This window comes from Elephas maximus, chromosome 25, assembly GCF_024166365.1.
Source record: "Elephas maximus indicus isolate mEleMax1 chromosome 25, mEleMax1 primary haplotype, whole genome shotgun sequence".
Lineage (NCBI taxonomy): Eukaryota > Metazoa > Chordata > Mammalia > Proboscidea > Elephantidae > Elephas > Elephas maximus.
Genome location: NC_064843.1, coordinates 44,524,938 through 44,539,784, shown reverse-complemented (window position 1 = coordinate 44,539,784; position 14,847 = coordinate 44,524,938). Strand labels below are relative to the sequence as shown.

At 45.1% G+C, this 14,847-nt stretch overlaps 1 protein-coding gene across 1 annotated transcript in view; it reads left to right on the top strand.

Moving 5' to 3' along the window:
- Nucleotides 1–10,362, top strand: part of FERMT1 (FERM domain containing kindlin 1) — a 53,695-nt gene extending 43,333 nt beyond the window's left edge. Inside the window, exons 11-15 of the mRNA XM_049868801.1 lie at nucleotides 179–285; nucleotides 1,414–1,635; nucleotides 2,476–2,600; nucleotides 6,048–6,189; nucleotides 7,583–10,362. Of these exons, the coding sequence (XP_049724758.1) occupies nucleotides 179–285; nucleotides 1,414–1,635; nucleotides 2,476–2,600; nucleotides 6,048–6,189; nucleotides 7,583–7,756 (770 nt within the window). The 3' untranslated portion in view covers nucleotides 7,757–10,362. The remainder of the gene's footprint in view (nucleotides 1–178; nucleotides 286–1,413; nucleotides 1,636–2,475; nucleotides 2,601–6,047; nucleotides 6,190–7,582) is intronic.
- The last annotated feature ends 4,485 nt before the right edge of the window (nucleotides 10,363–14,847 follow it).

The window sequence follows — 14,847 nt, the reverse complement described above, 5'->3', positions numbered from 1 at the left end:
ATCTCATAAGTCTTATTACAGTATCATTAATTGATGTAATCAGCTTGCTCCTCCATTTTTCAGAAGAAAACCAAACCTGAGGGACTAATGTTTGAAGTCTTTATTTTAGATGCTCATCTGGTATTTGTATGACAAATGTGTCAGAAACTCACTTCTGTCCCTGCCTTTGGTCATTCAGGCTGTGAAGTTGTGCCGGATGTAAATGTAGCAGGGAGAAAATTTGGAATCAAGTTACTAATCCCCGTTGCTGATGGTATGAATGAGGTGTATCTGAAATGTGACCATGTAAGTAAAACCACAAAAAATGTTAAGTCACTTCATCCTTTTTTAAAACTAAGGGCAAAACACATAAGGTGTTTTCTCAAATCAGAGCACTCTTGTATCGGTCAGCTATTGCTTTGTAACAAACCACCACAAAATCACAATGGTATATAGTAGTAAACATCTGCAGGTGACTGGTGTCAGCTGGGCAAATTTGCTTCCAGTCTCAGGTCTGGTGAGGCTTGGCTTCTTGCTGCGGGTTGGGCTCATGGCTATGCCGTGTATGCTGGGTCCCAGGCTGCCTGGAGAAAGCCCTTCTCATAGCAATGGCAGAAGCGCAAGAGGGCAATTGGAAACACAGAAGGCCTCTTAAGGCTTAGGCTTGAAATTGTCACCCTGTCAATTATACCTACAGTCCATTGGCCAAAGCAAGTTACATGACTGAGCTCAAAACCAAGGGCAGGGAATTACACTCTGGCTGTAGTAGGAGGGACTGTAAAGTTACATGGCAAAGAGCATGGGAGGGCGAAGATTGAGGGCAATAATTCAATCTGCCGTAGTTGCTTTGAAGAATTCTACTGTTCAACTGCACCCACTCCACGTCTCTGAGGTCCAAAATGAGCACACACATTAAAGAACAATAGAAGCCACCACTGACTGATTCAGATCCTATCAATGGCCCTGATTTCTACCTGGGGAGTCAGATCTTTACTAAGGATGGGGTAGAGTAGGAGTAACACAGGAAACCAGTTAATGATTTCTTCTGTCATATGAAAAATGGAAATATAGTAGGCATCAAGGAAGGCTCTCTGGTAGTTTGGATTTTCACCTGCCTGTGCTCCGTATGATTCTCCTTTATGTCCTTGGTTCATCTTTAAATGCAAAGTACAGAATTTATCAAAGCCAACATTCCAATCAGCTAGCCCCTTAGCATCTAGAAACTCAACACAAGACTCAAAAACTGTTGTTGGGTGTTAAATTAGGTGACTGACAGCCACTCAAAATGGGCATGCAGCGTCACATCTTTTCTTTTGGAAAGATGGAAGGAGATGGCTTTGTACTGTAATGGGGACCAAGCCCAAGTTCTGCTCTGTTCCCAGCTGGTGGCTTTGCACTTGAACTTGTTTCTCAGCCCTCTCATGCTTGCTGCAGGAGAATCAATACGCCCGATGGATGGCTGCCTGCATCTTGGCATCAAAGGGCAAAACCATGGCAGACAGCTCCTACCAACCAGAGGTCCTCAGCATCCTTTCATTACTGAGAATGAAAAACCGGAGCTCAGCATCTCCAACAGCTTCCAGTGTCGAGAGCATGGACATGAACCCAGAATGCTTTGTGTCTCCTCGGTGTGCAAAAAAACACAAAGCTAAACAGGTGCCACTTATCTTGTTGGGGCAATTGTTTGCAGTGAATGTTTTGTGTTCCAAGATAAAATCTGGTTAAGGGCATCATCTTGGAAAATCAGTTGATAAGGAAATGTGAATATGGACTGGATATTAGATGATATTAAGAAATTATTGTTAATTTTGCAAGGGGTGACTGGACTGCTAACTGAACAGGGTGATATTCCTAGATTGAATTTAATTAAGAATAAAATTATTTAGTACCCACAAATTAAAAATCAAATTTATGCTGTCATGAGAGTAAGTTAGGGGTCCCTGGGTGCCACCAACGGTTAAGCACTGACCGAAAGGTTGACAGTTCAAACTCACCCAGAGGCACCTTGGAAGAAAGGCCTGGCAATCTGCTTCCCAAAAGTCCCAGCCATGAAAACCCTGTGGATCACAGTTCTACTCTGAAGCACATGGTGTTACCATGAGTTGGAAGCGACTTGACAGCAACTGGTAAGATCTGAACTGTGTGACTGTGTAACCGGTGGATTACACAGAGGAAATGATTCAGGTAGAACCACTGCCCATGGACACCTTCGGAGAGAGAGACCCCCCCCCCCAGCCCTCTCCATCTGCATGCTTCCAAGGAGAAGCTTATGTGCTGGTGGATCTTGTTCCTGCCTGTCACCAGTGATGTTCATGTCCTGTAGAAGAAAGAGAGAAGGAATGAATGGATGAAGATGAATTGTCTTTGTGGAACTGCACCTGGGTCCTGCCACTTTTTTTTTTTTTTTTTCATCACTGGGGATCTGGCACTAATGGGGTGATTACAGAGTAGTCATTATATATTGAGGAAAGTTTGATGTCTCCTGCTTTTGCTCAGTTGGCAGCCCGGATCTTGGAAGCCCACCAGAACGTGGCCCAGATGCCCCTAGTCGAAGCCAAGCTGCGGTTCATCCAGGCATGGCAGTCTCTACCTGAGTTCGGGCTCACCTACTACCTCGTCAGGTGACTACCATGTTCTCTTGGCTCTCTCACGTACCCTTCGATTTTCAGTGATTTGCCTGGAGCCAACTTTATTCTTGGTCTAGAGTGCAGAACTCTTTTCATTTTAGAATGCTGCCCTTCCATGAATGGCCCAAACACTGTTGTTGCGCATAAAAGTCTTCCATTTCTTCTGCTCAAGGTGCCAGCACCCGTGAAAGTCAGCTAAGTGTAAGAAGAGAAATTTCACATTTTTAAAATAAGATATGGCTCTTTTAGGATAACTATATTTTCAAAGCCAGAGGGAGGACATCATCTATTGATTTTATGAAATCTGTGACTTCCTGTCATCTCAGGGTCCTCCCTCCCTTTTATGGTTCACATACCGTCTCTCATGGTGTGACTCGGCAGCATTTTTAGGTTTCTACACAAAAAGGCCTCAACAAACCCTGTGCCTTCTCTTCACCCAGCCTTATCAGATAGAGACCCTATTCCCATTGGTCTCTAAATATTTCTAGGCCATAAGGGCCCTTGTGTGGCCCACCTAGTGCCCCCCACCTTCGGTTTTATAGATAAGAATACTGAGATACAGAAAAATAGATTTCATGACTTGTCCAATTTCACCTCCAAGTCAGGGGCACAGAACCCCGTGTCCTCATTAATAATCCCCATTGAGCAGGATGGGTCCTCCCAACCAAATAAAACAAATGGGTCCCCCAAATATCTCCACAGCATGCTCATAAATCAAATTTTATTTTTTTAATTCAATAAGGAAGATTAATGTTTAAGGAAAATCTACACTTAATCCTGAATTAAAGAAAGTACCTTCCCTCTTTCTCATTTTGCAACTCAGGGATTGGAAGGTGGGTCTGTTTTAAAGAATTAACATGCAGGAAAGTACAGTTTTCATTTGTTTTCTTGGCTCTTTCCAAAGATCTGGCTTCTCCTACCCCTTCTAGCAGGGGACTCTATTCCAACCCTTCTATTCGCTGAAAAATCTCTTCTAATATCCATCCCCAATGCTTGTCCCAGACATGTGACTTCTTCTGCTTTATTTCACCCAGTGTAAAGGCCAGAGAGGGTAAAGTTGTGTTGGAAACCTGCCCATGAGCATGTGCACATGTGTGCATGTATGCGTACACACACTCAGCTATAACTCTCAAGTCAGCCTGGCACAGTGGAAAGAACATGGGCTCTTGAGCCAACCAGGTCCAGCGTCCAGTCCCACCTCAGCCAACTACTAGCTCTCTGACCTCGGGCATTTTAATTAACCTCACATCCTCCTCCATTGCTGTCCCATCTCTGCCCCTCTGTACAGTACAACTCCTTGAAAGCAATGTATGTACCGACTGTTTATACGCACTGTCTCCAATTCCTTTCTTCCATTCTTTCCCGCGTGCATACCATTCAGGCTTTCTCCCCTGCTATTCCCCCAAAGCTGCTCTTGTCAAGGTTTCCCATGACCTTCACTTTGCTGAATGCAGTGGTCAGTTCCCAGTCCTCAGCAGCATTTGGACACTGAATCAACCCCTCCTCCTTGACGTATTTGCTTTTCTTGGCTTCCAAGACAGCAGAATTTCCTGGTTTCCCATCTCCCGCACCTCACTAGCCAATTCTCTTGGCCTCCTTTGTTTGTTCTTTCTCATCTTCCCAACCTCTCAATACAGAGTGCACAGACGTCAGACCTTAAATACTCCTTTTCTCAATCTGTACTCACCCTCTTGGGGCTCAGCCATTCTGTTGAATTTATTTTTATGCTGATTACCTTGAGGTGTATATCTTGAGTCCAGAAGTCTCTCTTGGACTGCAGACTCATAAATCTGACTGTCTATTTAACATCTTCTCTTGGACGTCAAATGAGTATCTCAGCGTGGCATGTCCAAAACTCTGATCTTTCCCCTTAAACCTGCTCCCTCTGCATTCTTCCACAAGTCTGTAAATGGCAACTTCTTCTAGATGCTTAGGACAATTCCCTTGGGGTCATTCTTGACTCCTCTCTTTCTCATATCTCACATCCTACCCATCAACAAATCCTGCTGGCTCTACCTTCAGAATATACCCAGTGTCTGCCTACTTTTCACCATTGCCTCCGCACCACTGTGGTCCAGACCACCATCATATCTCCCCTGGATCCTTGTTAGAGTGATCCTACCTGGTCTCCCTGCTTCCATTGTTGCCTCTAAGTTTTCTATTTAGCAGAGAGAATGATCCTATCAAAATATAAGCCAGATCGTGTTTACTCCTCTGCTCAAAACCATCCAAAGGCTTTCTCTCTCACCCAGAGAAAAAGATAAATGCTTCAACATCCTATAAGACCTTCGCCCTCTAACCTATGTTCCTTTCCCTTCCTTCACTACGTCCAGCCACCTGACCTTCTTGTAGGTCCTCGAGCATGCCCTTTGCCTGGAATACTCTGTCCTTCAATATCCATGTGGCTCAGTCCCTCACCACTGTTGCTGGATTAGGGTCCGTGCCCTGGAGCAGTCGAGCCAATGAAACATACTCCAAGTCAGAAAGAGTGAAAAAGTTTATTAAGGAAATGTATACATTACCGGGGACCCAGCAGCAACACAGGCTGTCTCTGTGGAGGCCCTAAGAGCAATTTTGCATTACAGTTTATATAGAATCTTATAAGGGTCACAAGTGTCTTTGTAGTCCCCGGATGGCCTGGCCTGAGGAGTTATTCATTCCAAGATAATAACAAAAGACTCTTTATCAGAAATACATACCAGATACCTGGGCTCTCATTTTCCAGTGGGGGTTGTAAGTCACAGGTGGTCAAACAGAACAAAAGGTTATTTGTATCAGTTTAAAACAAAGAACAAAGTCATTAACAGACGTATGTGAAGGAGGAGGAAGAAGAAAAACTTACAGGTTCATCATGGCGTTAGTTATGTTAAGCTTTCAGTCACCCATTTTGAAAAAGGAGAAAACACCTGAGGAGTATTGGGGTCACACCACCGTCATCAGTTCCTGATCAAATGTCACCTTCTTACTGGTGAGGCCTTCCCTGACCTCCCTTTTTAAAACTGTAACAACCTCTTCCCCAGTATTCCCTGCCTTCTCTGCTTTTTCTTCATGACCTAGTGGTGTATATAGTTCACTTATTCGTGACCCTCTCCCCTGACTAGCGTATAAGCGCCATGAAGTCAGGAATTTCCTCAATTTAGTTCACTGCTGTATCCCTAGTACCTAGAAGAGTCTGGCACACAGATGATACTAATTTTTGATTAAAATTGATTTGACTCCCTCTGATTTTGTTTTCTCCTGATGTCAATTTCACCTAAAGAATGTTTGCAGGGGAGCTCTAATCCTCTCCTTTCTTCATATTCTCACAATAAAAATGCCCTCCTGTGAAAAGTTAACCCCTCAGTGTCCATTAGAAATGTTGGTATTTTCTTTAAGGAGCTGTATGTTAATGAGCATCACAAGAAACAGCTGTTTCCTTAATGAATATTATCATTTCTCCAGATTTAAAGGAAGCAAGAAAGATGATATTCTGGGAGTTTCATATAACAGGTTGATTAGAATCGACGCAGCCACCGGGATTCCCATTACAACATGGAGATTCACAAACATGAAACAGTGGAATGTAAACTGGGAAATCCGTCAGGTAAAATGCAAGTTTTTGGTATTCAGCATTGAGGGTATAAATATTCACTCAGAATTGCAAATTGTTCTGATAGTAAAGGGGTGTTCTTATATTTAGAACAAACCACCAGCATGTGGTAATTGGTAAAATAATCACACACAACTCTGGGAAATTCTCTAACAAGCGCAGCTCAAATGCTTTTGAATGAACACCACAAGGTGGCCTAGTCTACAGAGACTCTCCGTACTGATGTAAAAGTGCCAATCAGTTTGCTTAATTCTCACCTACTCAGCATAAGGTCATATAAGACTTAGGCTGGTAATTACTTAGCAGAAACTACCTGAGATGTAACTGTCATACCTGAAAAAGGCCTGATCTGACTGGCTGCCAAGAGTTCTGGCTGGTTGAGGACTCAGAGGCTCAATTGGCTACCTGAAGAGCATTCTGGTTTGACTTACTCTTTAGGGAAGCAGGTATGGTGCTCAGGGAGGATTGAGCAAAGCTTAGCCTCTTGAGTTTGGGAGCCCACAATCCCTAGGCCTGTGTTACAGCCTGCCATTGTTTTCCATCCCAGGAACTAAATTCAGGCCAAGTACATATCATGGAAAATTCTAGGTGAAGTTTGTCATCTCAGCATCCTCCTCATTTAAAATATTCTGATGTTGCCAATATAAAATCTATTTCTCCTCATTCCTTTGACATTCTCATTTTTTCCAGCAGAAAACCATCAACCATAGAGTGATGGTAAGACTCACACTTTTTTCAAGAATCCTGGATTCCTTTCTCAGTGGTGCTGTTAATCACCTGGGAACTTGTTTGTCGCATAAAAATCTGGTATTAGATGACTTCTAAGCCAGTGATTCGAAAACCTCAATGCATGTTAGAATCACCAGCTTTAACAATCCCACTGCACAGGGCACACCCCAGACCAGCTAATCCGAATCTTTAAGAGTAGGAGCCGGGCATCAGTAATTTTTGAAGTTCCACAAGCAATTCCAATGGACAGCTAAGGCTGGGTACCAGTGAAGTCTCAGTGTCTTCTACATCTTAAGAGTTTATGACTTTCAGCTGGGATGGGGTGAGGGGCAATGGCCATAGGAAAATTCAGGTGGGCCCTTTATTCTCTGTTAAAGAGTCTGAAAAACATCCTGCCCCTCAACACAAGGAGTGCTTGGGAAGTTCTTAAATGTAAATGAGAAAGAGAGGTTGAGAATATGTGTTAGTACTGTTTTGCCAAGTGTATGGCAAAGTGATGCCACAAGAGGGTGCAGTAGGAGCAGAGAGATCTTTTCTCTAAGTGTTTACTGAGGGAGCGTGGTTTCATTCCTTCGCTCCCTCCCCAGGACCATCCTGGTAGAACGGCTTCTTTCTCATCCTTCCTTGTCAAAGGATAACCTTAGCCCTCCTCTTCCAGGTGGCTATCGAGTTCGACCAGAATGTCTCCATTGCGTTCACCTGCCTGAGTGCAGATTGCAAGGTCGTGCATGAGTACATCGGGGGCTACATTTTCTTGTCCACCCGATCCAAGGACCAGAATGAAACGCTCGATGAGGATCTGTTCCACAAATTGACTGGCGGTCAGGAGTGAAGCAAAGTGGGCCTACCAGGCCTGCACAAATGGCAAGCAAAGGGTGCTCCTGCCTGGGCAGGTGGGTCCCCCAGCTTGCACGGTGTGTAGATTCCGGAATCACAGATAGTACATAGTCATTGCTAGTCACCCAGACCCTCGCCTCAGCTGAAACACACCTATTAGCACATCCATTCCCTTATTTTGCTTTGTGCTACAAGTGGTGGAAGGGGCCTCAGTAGCCTTTTCTGTAAAATGAGTAGGCGGGAGAGACAGTGATATTCTAAGATAGCTTAAGGGTCCAGCATTTAGCTACAACTCTGTGACTTGAAGAACCTGTCGAGTATATGGCTAGAAGTTGCCCAGGTGCTTATGTTTCACTGCTAAGTCAGTGGAGAAGATGTAGGTAAAAATCACATGTAGCAAGTACAAATCTTATTCCACAAACTCAGGTATAAAAAGAAATGTCCTTCATTAATTGAACTACTTTTATCTCCCATCTTGTCAAAAGGGCAGAGGGAGTCCACACAGCTTCTACCTGGGGGGATGTGGTCACCTGGTACCAGTTGTCAACCAGGAGCCAGAGCAGCACAGTTCAGTGTCATCAGTGTCAACCAGGAGCCAGAGCAGCACAGTTCAGAGTCATCAGTCCACAATGACATCTGCCAAGGTGACCACTGGCCCATCAGGTCTTGGCCATCAGTCCTCTTGGGCTACCATTCCCACCCACAAGCCCCATTCCACTCCTAGGGATCCCTCGACCACTTCTAAGTCCATCTTGAATACATGGGTGACACAGGGGTGCAGGGGAAACCATTCCTCAACCCAGATCCGTGTCTCACCTGCTTCTACTCAGGGTTGGGGCTCAGAAGGATAGACACCATTCTCTCGGTTCATAAAAACCACCTCCTAGCATTGGGAATTCCGATCAAGACTCCATCTCCGCTATGGTCTGAGGTCAGGGAGAGATGGGCAAGACACAGGGCAGGCCCATTCTCAAAGACTACCATGTTCAAGGTCTGACAGCTTCTCCGCTGTCCTTGTCTTAGGGGTCTTAGGCTGGTCTTGGTGGCGGGGGACCATCACTCTTTATTACTCCTCAGTGTTTTTCTGGATTTGATGTTTGTATTTATATGACTCCTGCCCTTTCCCCCAAAGGCCTTTGGCTTTTGTAAGTCAAAGGCCATGCATTGATAGACTTTTTTTCCTCTGCTTCTTGCTGTGCCATCCCTGCCTTGAGACCATGAGCCTGGGCCAATTAACAGCTATATGAATTATTTTTTGTGGTTTGTTAGTGGCGAGAGGGCTCAGCTTTGAAGAGGTAAAAAAGAATATCGGGGTAGAGGGAAATATCAGATAATATTTTATTGTTTTTGTAAATGCTTTCCCGTAGCACAAGGAACTTGGGTCGCCTGGGTAATCTGTTTCCATTTTGGAGTTCTCTTAGGACTCACTCCTGCAGGTGGCCTGGCCTGAGCTCAGAGGAATACCTGTTTGCCTGCAAACATCAGCTGCTGCTTTATTTCCCAACAAAGCCATTTGGGAAGAGATTCTCAGAAATTCTAAGGGCTACCTAGAGGCAGCCTTGGCTAGGGACCCCCATGTCCTGAGCCAGAAGCTGTCATCTTTCAGCCTCTCCTTAGAGGTGAATGTTAGTAGAACTTCCCCAGGCACCAGCTAAACTTCTGAGGCCTAATTTAAAGCTAGGAAGTGGCTTCCAAACCCAAACCCATTGCTGACGAGTCGATTCCTACTCATTGCAACCCTATGGGGCAGAGTAGAACTGCCCCATAGGATTTCCAAGGAGCAGCTGGTAGATTCTGACTGCCAACCTCTTGGTCAGCAGCTGAGCTCTTAACCACTGCGCCACCAGGGTTCCAGGAAGTGGCTTGGGCACTTGGAAAATCTGGTTCACACCATAAAGCACTAAATTTGATCTGTTTCATATACAAAAAAAAAAAAAAATACCCTTGTGTCCATTTAGGCTGATGGCGACCCCATGTATGTCGAAGCAGAACTGTGATCCATAAAGTTTTCAATGGCTGGTCTTTTGGAGGTAGATCGCCAGGCCTTTCTTCCAAGGTATCTCTGGGTAGACTCGAACCTCCAACCTTCCCATTGGCAGCCACGCATATTAACCATTTGCACCAACCAACGACTCCACTTTACAGAGAAACTCATGCTAGGTGTACTGTGTTGAACTTGGTGTGGGTCATTTCTCTATGCTAGTTGGGTCTTTAAGATTATGTTGGGCCCTACATTAAAATAATGCCCCTTGATGTTGAATTGTACCTGCTTGCTGCCTACTACAGCTCTGCGTAAATTTACGAAAGCTAAACTTTCAGTTCAGCCCTCTTCCTTTTTAGCTGTCTGACATTTCCAAGAAAATGCTCTAAGGAGTTGACTGGCTTTAACTAAATTCTCTCGGTTGATTACAACTTTCAAGGATGCATTTCATCTGGGATTACACAGTGACGTCCCAAAGGAATAAGCAAGTGTGACTTTGGAGAAGAAAACCTTAAATGCTGCTGCTCCAAAGGGCCACTTAAGGACTTTAAATACACTGTGGTGCAAAAGCTCATTTAACTTTTTATGCTGAAATTTTGAATTAATGTGTGCAAAACCATCTGCTTTCGTTTCTACATTGAATGCAGAAATCTGTATTTTTTTTATTATTTTATAAGACTTTTTAATTAAAAGGTTTGTATTGATTTGAGGACTGTCTAGTCATGTCGTCTCCAACCTGTGTGTCTAGAAAGGTGAATATTTTCTCCATTATGAAAAAGGAGGGCAACTTTCACTTCAACGTATGCTTCTCCTCACAATTCCAAGAGTAGAGCCCATTCTTCCAGGTGGTGCAAGGAACAGCGGGTAAGCTGGGTCCTCGAGACAGACTGAGAAACCTCACTTAGGCATTGCTTTCAAATCTTTCTCACTGAACCTGTCCCCAGGTTCCCTGACATATCCTGCCCTTTCTTGAGCTCTCCTTGTCCCTTTCCAGGTCTACCAGTGACCAGTTGTTGTGGAGTTAATTCCAACCCATGGAGACCTCATCTGTGTCAGAGCAGACCTGCACTCCTTAGGGTTTTCACAAGTAGATTGCCAGGACTTTCCTGTGAGGTGCCTCTGGCTAGACTTGATCTGCCAGCCATTTGGTTAGCAGCCCAGTGTGTTAACCATTTATACCACCCAGGGACTACTTTTTTTGGGGGGGGGGGAAGAGCACAAGAGAACAAAGAAAATACTCTCCAGCAAAGGAACAGCGATTTTGATGGCCAAAGGTCAAGGGCCCATCTTTGTTTGCCATGGAGTTGACGCCAACACATGGCAACCTGGTGCTCAGCAAGTAGAAATAGGCAATTTATAGATGTATCTCTGCACAGCCTCACATCAACCCAGAGAGGGTAAGAACTGCTTGCTTTCTCATTTTACAAAGGAGAAAATGGGCTTAGAAGGTGAAGTAACCTGCCCAGGGTCACACTGCCAGTAAGCAGTGGAACCGGGATTCAAACCAGGGTTGTCTTAACTCCAGAGACCACTGCGCTTAGCCCAGCAGCCCCACTGTTCCTTCCCAGTCCTGCTCAACCTTGAAGTGCTTGTCCCCACCCACTTCAGGCTCCCCCTCAGCCCAGTGTCCCAATATCAGGCTCACTCTGGTAGGAGAGGGTGGGGGTTGTTAGGGACAGTGACTGGATCAACAAGGTCTGGGAGCGGAGAAAGGACGAGCTTCAAGGTTATGTCTTTTTGATTCTGAGAAAGATTTCATTTCAGTCCCAAGGTCAAAAAACAAAGAAAGGAGAAGGCTTCCATGTGAAAGCTTATCTTTTAGTTGTAGGCACTAGAAGCCAAGATATTTTGCAAGGCTTATTTTCTGAAATTGCATTAAAAATATTTTTTTAATTCACTTATAAAGGCTTGTTTTTTCTTCGGTACACTTAGTATCTCTATAGCAGTTTTCACTGCTTTCCCTCACAAACATGGGACTGTCCTACCTCACCCCTTTCCCCTTCCAGCACCCCAGAGTCTCTTGGGGGAGCTTCCTTTTTGCGATTTCCCCCATTTTCCCCTTCACGTCACCTAGCTCCCAGGGCTGTTGAGTCCTAGAAATCATGGATTGAAAAGCTGAACGTCGGCACCTGTCCCGCTCTTGTGTTCAAGTTTCCCCATCTCCTTTCTCAACATCTCACTGAAGCCATGTGGAATGCTAAGTGTTGTTTATCAAAAGAGAAAAAATCAGCTTGTCCCCATTCTCTGTCCTGTCCTCTCAAATGTCTGTGCTGGCCCTGAATTCTCAGGGTCTTTGGGATAGTAGGCTTTCAGATTTCTTTAGATCAGAATCCCTTTTAGCAGATGAAATCTTAGTTGGGACCCTAAAAATCCAGCCATCCCCAAGCCCCAGAGCTCCATGGAACCCAGTTTGGGTACCACCAGATTAGTCTGGAAAAAGCCTGGGGCAACCTCCCCACGTCCGCATTCCTCTTGCGCACAAATCCCATGTTCCTTGGAAGAACCTCCTTAAGAAACACAAACAGAATAGGAATTAGACGTTTCTCTTTAGACCTGCTAACAGTCACAGAAGAAATAAAACCACAATGTTCTCTAGAAGCAAGGATGGCGAAACTGCATCTTGCTTACCTTGGACATTTCATCAGGGAAAACTAACCCCAAGAGAAGGGCATCACGTTTAGCAAAGTGGAGAGTCACCACAAATGAGGGAAATCCTCAATGACGTGGATTGACACAATCGCCCCAACAGTGGACTCAAACATACCAATGATGGTGAATATGGCACAGGGCCAGGCAACATTTCGTTCTGCTACGTATGAGGTGCTGTGAGTCGGAGCTGACTTCACAGCAGCTAACAACTTCAGACCTGCTAACACTCCTGGCTAACGAATGTGGAAAAGATTCTTTTTGACTAAACAGATTTACTTCCTTCCACTGACTCACTACGTGACCTTGAGAATACTCATCATTCCCCTGTGTGTCTCAGATTCTTCAGTTGCTACAGAGGAAAAATCCCACAGCCACTCCTCCTCATGGGCAGATCCTGTCTGGGAACTTGGCAGGATATTTTTTCTCTTCTTCATCCTGGAAAAGTTGGGAAGTGAGGCCTTTGGCTGTGCTCTGAAACCCCTGGGATGCAACAGTGGGCCCTGCAGAGGAGGTGTTTAGACTTCAGAGCAGAATCCCTCTTTGCTAGAGGAAATCTTAGTTGGGACCCTAAAAACAAAGCCATCCCTGAGCCCAGAGTTCTACATAATCCAGTCTGGGTTCCACAACCCAGTTTTCGGAGAGGAACCCAGGGCCTCAAGCCTGTATGTATCTCTGATTCAAGATCTGTTATAAGAGGCTTTGGTGACCCCAAACAGGGGCTTGACAAAGAAGGCAAATGAGGTTCTCTAAAAAGAAAAAAAAAGTACTACCTGGAGGCAAGAATACAAGGTTGAACAGCACCTGGGGCCAGGGCTAAACATGTAGGCCCAGTGTTGGTGATGGTGGCTGGTTCTGGCCCATCACATAGCTGGTCAGGGATGCCCTACTCATGTTCACTACGTTTATGAGGAGAGAACAAGGACATCTTCTGGGCAACACTACAGAAGATCGAGGACCAGTGCTGTAATGGTGGGGTGTTTAGAAGGAGGGCTGGGGATGGAGGTCTGATGACGTGCTTACAAAATCCAGGGGCTTGCCTGAGTCTCTGCTACCACCTAACTTCCTTAAAGTTTCCCAAATTTATTAGGCAGGCCAGCACATGTGACTAATGTTATCTAAAAACAATGTCTGAATCATGGTGTTTTTTTCTCATACTTAAAAAGCCCACACACCCAACTTCAGAATGGCCTTTTGGAAATCACCCGATTAAGGACTCCTAGGCCATTGCCGTTGAGGGTTAAATACAAAAAGCCAAACCAGTTGCCGTCAAGTCGACTGACTCTTGGTGACCCCACGAGTCAGAGTAGAACCGTGCTCCATAAAGTTTTCAACAGCTGTGATCTTTCAGAAGTAGATGGTCAGGGCTTTCTTCCAAGGAACCTCTGGGTGGGTTCAAACCACCAACCTTTTAGTTAGCAGCCAAGCACTCAACCATTTGTGCCACCCAGGGACTCCTGATACCCAGCATTAAACCCGCACTGATTGCAACTTGAGGCCTTGCTACTCAAAGTGTGGTCCTTAGACCAATAGCATTTGTCAGAAATGCAGACTCTCACAGGGCCGGAGATAGGACGTGGCAAGCGAGGCAGTTAGGGCATAAAATGTAAGGAAAAGTTCACTCTCAGGGCTGTGCAAGTACATTCTAGGGGCTTCCTTGCCTCACCCAAGTCCCAGCCCTGAGGCCACCCCAGACTTTCTAAATCAGAGTCTGCATTTTCACAAGCCCCTCAACTGATTTGGGTGCACCTCGAAGTTTAAGAACCTCTGGCCTAAGAGATGTGGCTTGGATTTGGCAGGGAGGATGGCAAACACTGGACGAACTGCCAAGGAAGAGTCTAGATTCCATCGACTGTGCAAGCCAGAGTTTTCACAGCTTTAAAAACAGGGATGCCACCTTCCCTGCTATGCCATTGGGCTATTGGAAGGAAAATATGAAACAATGATGGGAAAAAAAAAATTAACTACAAAATGCATTGCAAATGTAAGGTACTATTTAAACCAAACCAAACCCGTTACCGTCGAGTTGATTCTGACTCATGGCGACCCTATCTATAGGACAGGGTAGAACTGCCCCACAGGGTTTTCAAGGAGCGGCTGGTGGATTCAAACTGCCAGCCTTTTGGTTAACAGCCAAATGCTTAACCATTGTGCCATTATTTCAGAGTGTATATATTCAATTATAAAAGTATTTTATGTGCTTGTATTTCAAAGATAGGTGATAGTGTGGATTATTGTGCAGCGAATATATGCCCCCTTTCTCCTCCCACGGGGCAATGTATATACCCTACCCCTTTGATGCTGGGCTTGGCCATGTGACTTTCTTTGGCCAGAGGACATGATACAAGCAGAATCCTCAAACGTGCTTGTGCCATTTTGCCTGGCCTCTGGCACTGCTGCCATCCACTGTGAGAACAGGGGCCCCCAGGTAATCACTGCCCCTTCATCCAGAGCCTCAG